Here is a 6,691-nt window from a genome sequence, read left to right on the forward strand (position 1 = left end):
ACACAGGAGACAAAGAACACTTGGTGAATGTGGTTGGGATGGGGAGGATATAGGGCTTCACTCTCAACTGTTGAAGTAAATGGATAGTTGCTTTTCTGTCACTTTCCTCACAAAAATCTAGGACAAACATGCATACATGCAAGCTACCATACATCTCAAAATGCACTAAAAAGAACACCTATTTTATTTCTATCCATTGTATTTCTCAATTTCAACTATTTTTACAGGATTTCTCGCTTCAGTTAAAGATGTCATATCTGTAGAAAGAAAACACAAGCATGCACCTCTGTCTCCTCCCTGACTCTCCTCCCTCCTAACATACATTTCCTAGACCCTTAGCTAACAGCCACATGTGGGAAGGAGGAGGAGTTACTTATTGAAGATAATTTTTATCCTAGATCAGAAAGCCTGATTTGTTACACATTCAAGCTATTTAATTCACTTTCTCCACTCCAGAAAAACTAAGCAAGCAGAAAGTTCTCCAACTAGCTAGATCTGCAGGGTCAAATGTGTTGTTGGAACAAGACTGAGTCTGTGGTTACTATCCGTGGTGCTGAAACAGTATCCCATACAATGAGATTGGGGGCTGGCTCTTTGAAAAGACTTAGGAAAACTGAGTCTAATAACAGGGGGTAAAGTGGGAGAAGGGACATTCGGCCTCCTAAACAGAGAAATAGAATTAAACCATCACTATCAGTATATATGAAGTTACAATTCTTTCTTTTAAATTTTCACAACTTTCTGTATTTTCTTAGCTGTCTATGCAATGTATATCATTATTTCTAAATGGACATATGGATTTTGTTTTTTCAGGAGTCCTTTTTATTTCAGCGGTAGAGAAGGAAGTCCCTCCACCCATTATCCATCCAACTTCCACAACTCTTTTTGTTACACCTGGAAATCATAATCAATTTTCCAATAACATTTAATCCCAACATGAACCCTTATAAAAATTTTCACTGACTTGTGGGCTATTTCCTAATCTCATCCTCAAAATAAGAAATATTCCAAGACAGATTCATATTAGAGGGGTAAGAGCTCAGGTTAGCAGAATTACCTGTGGAGGATGGCCTGGCTCCTCCCTCCTGTAGGACCTATAGATTAATATGATGTTCTCATTATTAATAATGTAAATATCTAAATCAGAGTTTTCCTGAAGAAAACTTTGAAAATTTAATATGTTGCCCAACTGTTGTAGGAAGTCTGAAAATTATTAAAATTAGTGAGGATCCTTTAAACTAAGATCAGAAAAAGAAAACTCAGTGTATCAAATGGGCAGAATTACTTTGCCAAACTACCAGTAGACAGACTTCCACCAACTCTGGTGTCTGGGTGAGTCATAGAAAGGGGACACAATTTTGCTCCTTTTAACACCCAGGATTTCTTCCTCAGCCCTATTCTGCCTATTGCAGAATGTGAGTTTCCTTAAAGATCATGGAAATGGAGAGAGTGGGAGAGAGAGAGAGATGCTTCAATTTGTAATTCAGTAACCCAAATGCTTCCTGCTCTGGCTTTGGGGCACTGCTCTCCAGGAGTGGTAACTGAATTGAGAACTATGGTGGGTCAGCTCCTAGGCCTCAATCAAGGTGTCTTACTCCCCTAACCAGGCCTTGACTCTTGCCACACCCAGTCTCCCATTGCTACTGATAACTGAACTGAGTTCCTTTCTTCCTTTTACCCAAGCAATATCTCTGCTCACAAAGATTTTCTTTGCAGAATTTTTCAGATCTAGAGAAAGGAATCTAAGGGAGGTAGCCAGAGCCAAATACTGTGATCTCATCTAGGCAGAAAAGCAAAGCACCCCTGAGATGAGCTCTGGCTATTAGAAGGCTATTCTAAACTCTCTTCTTTTATACTTTCTGAGAGAAACATCTCCTACTAAATCCAAGTCAGACTTTGACAACAACCAGTCCATAATAAACCATCAAATGTGTTTCTGCTTTTAAAAAATCTCCCATCAAAATAATTCCCATGTAAATGATTAAAAACAACATCACATTTTAGAAGCCATTTAATTTTAATAGCATATTTTAATGAAAAAAGCAGCATACTTTGCCAATAAAACATTAAAATCATCTTTTCAATGAAAGACAATCAAACAACACCAAAAATAAGTTAATACATTACCATAGTAAATAAACCATCTATTAACAAAAACAAGAAACCAGGTCATATACAGAACTCAACACTTCGGAGAGCCTTAAAGGGAACAGCAATACAGCAAAATTTGTAAGAATATATCTATATGTGCATTTTGAATGAACTATTTACAATAGATAAGGTACCAGTCATCACGTACCTAATTTTTTTTTGTTCCAAAAGAATTCTACCAAACAATGTGAATTTACAAGCAGTGCACTGTCTTTTCTTATAGTTCAAATTAGTTTTTCTACAAACAAACCTCCAAAAGGAAAAACTGAAGGATTCTTGTAAATGTTAAAATGTAGTCAACAAAGCAATTGAAAACTAGAAGACTGAAATACCTTGGTGAAATCTTAGAATCTGGAAAGGCAAACACCAAGTGACAAATGCACCTAAAGCTAGAAAATGATGCATCACAGTCATGCTTCCAACTGCTTGAGTTCTTCTCTTTCATTAGAGGTGTGTGTACGTGTGCCTGTGTGTGTGTGTGTAAAGGTGAGTGAGAGAGCGCGTGTGTAGCAGGGACAATGTGGGAATCCCCATTAAATATGTAACGAAGTAAACAATACTTTGGACAGTGAATCAGGTCTACACGATTAAGACGTCCATTACTGAGTGTCGACTCACAAATCAGAACACTACCAGTAAAAACAAAGGAAAAACAATCTTCATTCAAAGTGAGAATATACAAATGGGCTAAAAGGAATACAGTGTAAGAGGAAAGCTGTAAAAATTCAGTAAACTTATCAAACATAAAAAAAAATTTAACTTCACTAGCCATACTTTACCCCCATTTTTAAGACTAAAGAAGTTTAATTAATTAGAATGTGCACAAATTAAGTTGCTAGAGAGATAAATTAATAATTTACAGAGGGTTGTTCAGCAATAATCTAATAATAGCTTTCAAGATCAGTGAACACAGCAGGCGCAACTCCTTTCTTAAGCATTAACACTTCAGAGAAGGAAAGAGGGGGTAGGAACCACAATAAAAATATATGTATAATATACAGTGTAAATGCAGAAAATCTGCCATCTTTTTTTAAAATTCAAAATACTTTAGAGATGTCTCTATCACATTAAGCATCAACTCTAGTTTAAAGTTTCAGTCCTGAATCAATTTCTATTTCTGAAAAATAGCTGCAAAGTGTACTTTTAAACTTGAACAAGGGTGATGTCTTTAGGAATAAAAACAAATCTTACTTGATCATTCTGGGGGCCTTTTAAAAGGCTGTCTCGTCTGCCTTCCTGCAAACAGCCAGCTCCAGACTTCCTGTGAAGAGGCCAACGTGCCTTCTCCGGGTGGGGTGGGGTCGAAAGGGACACCTTTGCTACAACTTGACAAATCCCTTCTTTTGTTTTTCTTTCCTTTGAGAAATCCTTTCACATTCTCACCGGTCTTGGGCTCAGTTGCTCGCTTGTTCGCTCGCTCTCCAATCCTCGCTTTCTCTGGATTCACATTCACTGGACTTGTTTTTGATCGCGGAAAGTGGAAAGAAAAGAGGCAGAAGAGAGAGAGAAAAAGAGGTGAGGAGGGGCCTGTCTCTGGAGAGGCCATGGGTCTCCTAAATGCCCGCGGAATATTTCATTCTTTTCTGTTTCTGCCTCTGGTTGCAGAACCAGACGCGCACCACGTTTTTCTTAAGGTCCAGCTTCTCCGCGATGGCGGCGATCTTCTCGGAGGAGGGCCGCGGCTGGATGGCGAAGTAGGCTTCGAGCGAGCGCTTCTCCGGCGCCGCAATGGACGTGCGCTTGCGCTTCTTCTCCGCGCCGTTGAAGAGCTCCGGCTTGGTGAGCTTCTCGCGGTGAGACTTCTCAGCCTCCTCTAGCCACGCTTGCAGGATGGGTTTGAGGGCGATCATATTGTTGTGAGACAACGTGAGGGACTCGAACCTGCAGATGGTGCTCTGGCTAAGCGAGCCCACGCCGGGGATCTTGAGGTTGGCTAGCGCGGAGCCCACATCGGCCTGGGTCACCCCCAGCTTGATACGTCGCTGCTTGAAGCGCTCGGCGAATGCCTCCAGGTCCCGGGGGTCGGCGTCCACGTCGCTCATGCAGCCCATATGTGAGGGCAGCCCGTGTGCATGGGCCATGCTGAGCGCAGCTTGGTGCATGGGGTTCATGGTAGCCATGTGCGGCGCGTGAGCTGGAGTGGACACCACGGCGCCGTCGGGGCCCGCCATAGCACCCAGAGCCAGCCCGGGACTCAGATGCTCCAGCAGCTCGCCTTCAAGCGCCTGATGCGGCTGATGGTGGTGATGGTGGTGGTGATGGTGGTGGTGGTGCGTGCTTGCCAGCGCAGACGGGTGCGAGATGGGCACCGACGAAGAGGAGGCAGCCGACGTACACGGGATGGTATTCATGGTGTGGTAAGTGGCGTCCGGCTTGAAGGGGCTGTGGTGGGGCGGGTGATGGTGGTGGCTCTTGCTCTGGGAGACGATATCCACCGCCGCCAGAGCCTCGGCGCGGGCCAGCAGACTCTCATCCAGCCCGCCGAATATATTGCTCTGCAATTGCAAGTAAAAGGCACACATTACTCTCAGCAGGGAATTGTGCGCACTCTCTCCGGAAGCAACGGCCCAGCGCTCCACACCGCCGCCGCGCCTACAACATTCCCAGAACGTTAAAATAATAATTAATAATAATAATAATAATAATAATAATCCTGAAACTAGCAGGTGAGGAGGAGAGGAGCCACGGAGAGAAGCCAAGAGATCACGAGGAGGAGGAAAGTGAACCTGCAAACACAACACAACGTAACACGCGCACAGGCAACATTCCAGGTCATAAAAATTAATATGAAAGGAAAGACCCGCTGAATACATAAGAGAGAGAGAGGAAAACTGGTTGGAGGTGTGGGGTGATTTGCTGTGCAGACATGAAAAAAACATCAAGCAGATAAAGGGGGCTGTCAAAATGTGCCTTTAAGCGGTGATTATGCAGAAATACGCACCGGTGGGGTTGGAAGACACGCTCGCCGCATCGCCTCGGAGCCCCCGCCACTGCCGCCGCTGCTGCCGCTGCTACTGGAGCTGCTGCTCCGGCCTCCACCGCCCCCGCCACTGCCACCACCGCCGCCAGCATTGCTCGAGCTGCTAGGAGAACTAGCGGAGGGCGCCGCGGGTGCAGAGGACCCGGGCGAGGCGCTGTGCAGTGCCGAGTACTTGGGCTCCACGTGCAGGCTGCCGCCGTGAGGCATGCTGAACGCCTGCTTGCTGTTCAGGGACATCATCATCATCTTCCCCTCCGGCCCGGGCGTTTGTCCGTAGCGCACTCACTGGCCCCGGCGGCCGGGACCCTCCCGAGAAGTGCTGGGCGAGAGCGAGAGCGGGGAAGGGAGATGCAAAGTTGCGCTCACTCGCCGCTGCTCCAAGCTCTTCGCGCCTTGCCGCGACTACGCGCTCCTGCGCTGGCTCCGCGGTCAATCTGAGCGGATGCTGGGCTCCGCTTGCCGCTGGTTGCAGACCTGGGCGCCCGAAACTGCCCCCGCGCTTCGCGGCCTCGGAGTTATACTCCCCTCTCCCCACGCCTGCCCCCGCACCCCCCGCCCTCCCTCCCTCTCGCGCGCCTCCGCCCTCCCCTGCCAGGAAGCGCCGGTTTCTCCTCCTCGGATTCTAGCGTCCCCCAGCTCCCAGGTTGCCTCCTCCAGGCTTTGGTCCTTTCTGCTCTCCTGACACCCGCCTCCCGCTCCCCCGCCGCGCCCTCCACACCCCGCTTCCTACCCCCGACCGCGCTCGGATGGCGCCTCCCCTACCCGGCGGGCCGCAGCTCTCACTTACAGTTGCGCCCCTACTCAACCCCACCCTACTGGCCAGGTCTGTACTCCAGTCGCGGGGCAGTTCCTACCTAAGAGCCGCCCTCCAGCCCCTCCTGCTTCTTCCGCCGCGACTCTGCCTCGCCGGCAAAAGAAACTCCTAAATAAAGTTGCGGGCCAGGGAAGCCTCGGGTGAGGTTTTCCCACTACAAGGAACGCCTCTTACCTGGCTGCCTCCCCCGCCTCTTGCTTACCGCTAAGTTCCAGGCCTCCGCCCCCAACTCAGCCTGCCCCTCCCTGCAGCTCAGGTGACCCTGATCCCTGGCTCGCGACCACAGTGGAGGAAGCGGACGCTGCCGCCGATCAGGATCCTCCCCGCTGCCCTGCGCTTCCGCCTGGTACGCGTAGCGGTACGCGCTCGGCTCTGCGACCCTTCGCCCGGCGGGTGCCTGGAGCCGAAGAGACCTAGGGTCCACAGGGCTGCAGGGCTTTCTCTCACTCGTTTTCTCACAGCTCTCAGCGGATTGGACAGCCTTGGAGCCGGCTTCGGTCGCCTATGCGCATGCGACTCCTCCCCCCCTTCCCAGGCCCCCTTGTACTCCCCCAACGCCACCACCGACATACACTCCTCTCCACCCTCTTTTCTCTTCCTCCGGATCTTCCTCCTCCCTCCTGTCTCCAGTTCAGTGTGAGTTGGGTCTTGGGCGGATCCACTGGTAAACCTTGCCACTGGATTTATTATTCTTCATTAGCCACAATCAAAGGAGGAAGGGGCAATTGACGGAGAGGCAGGGCCAG

General features: G+C 48.5%; 1 protein-coding gene across 1 annotated transcript; it reads right to left on the bottom strand.

The window, feature by feature from the left end:
- Window positions 1–3,704: 3,704 nt before the first annotated feature.
- POU4F2 (POU class 4 homeobox 2) lies at window positions 3,705–5,377 on the bottom strand. Its single transcript, XM_031462996.2, has 2 exons — window positions 5,093–5,377; window positions 3,705–4,646 (listed from the first exon to the last, which is right to left on the bottom strand). Exons 1-2 carry the CDS (start codon window positions 5,375–5,377, stop codon window positions 3,705–3,707), a joined length of 1,227 nt encoding a protein of 408 aa, XP_031318856.2.
- Between the last annotated feature and the right edge of the window lie 1,314 nt (window positions 5,378–6,691).

The sequence above is a fragment of the Camelus dromedarius genome, chromosome 1 (genome assembly GCF_036321535.1).
Source record: "Camelus dromedarius isolate mCamDro1 chromosome 1, mCamDro1.pat, whole genome shotgun sequence".
NCBI classification, from domain to species: domain Eukaryota; kingdom Metazoa; phylum Chordata; class Mammalia; order Artiodactyla; family Camelidae; genus Camelus; species Camelus dromedarius.

Bases quoted from the DNA above. Each gene is read 5' to 3' on its own strand.
- POU4F2 (XM_031462996.2), bottom strand. From the start codon at position 5,377: ATGATGATGATGTCCCTGAACAGCAAGCAGGCGTTCAGCATGCCTCAC. The intron at 4,647-5,092 runs GTGCGTATTTCT...TTGCAATTGCAG, and splicing joins CGTGTCTTCCAACCCCACCG to AGCAATATATTCGGCGGGCT.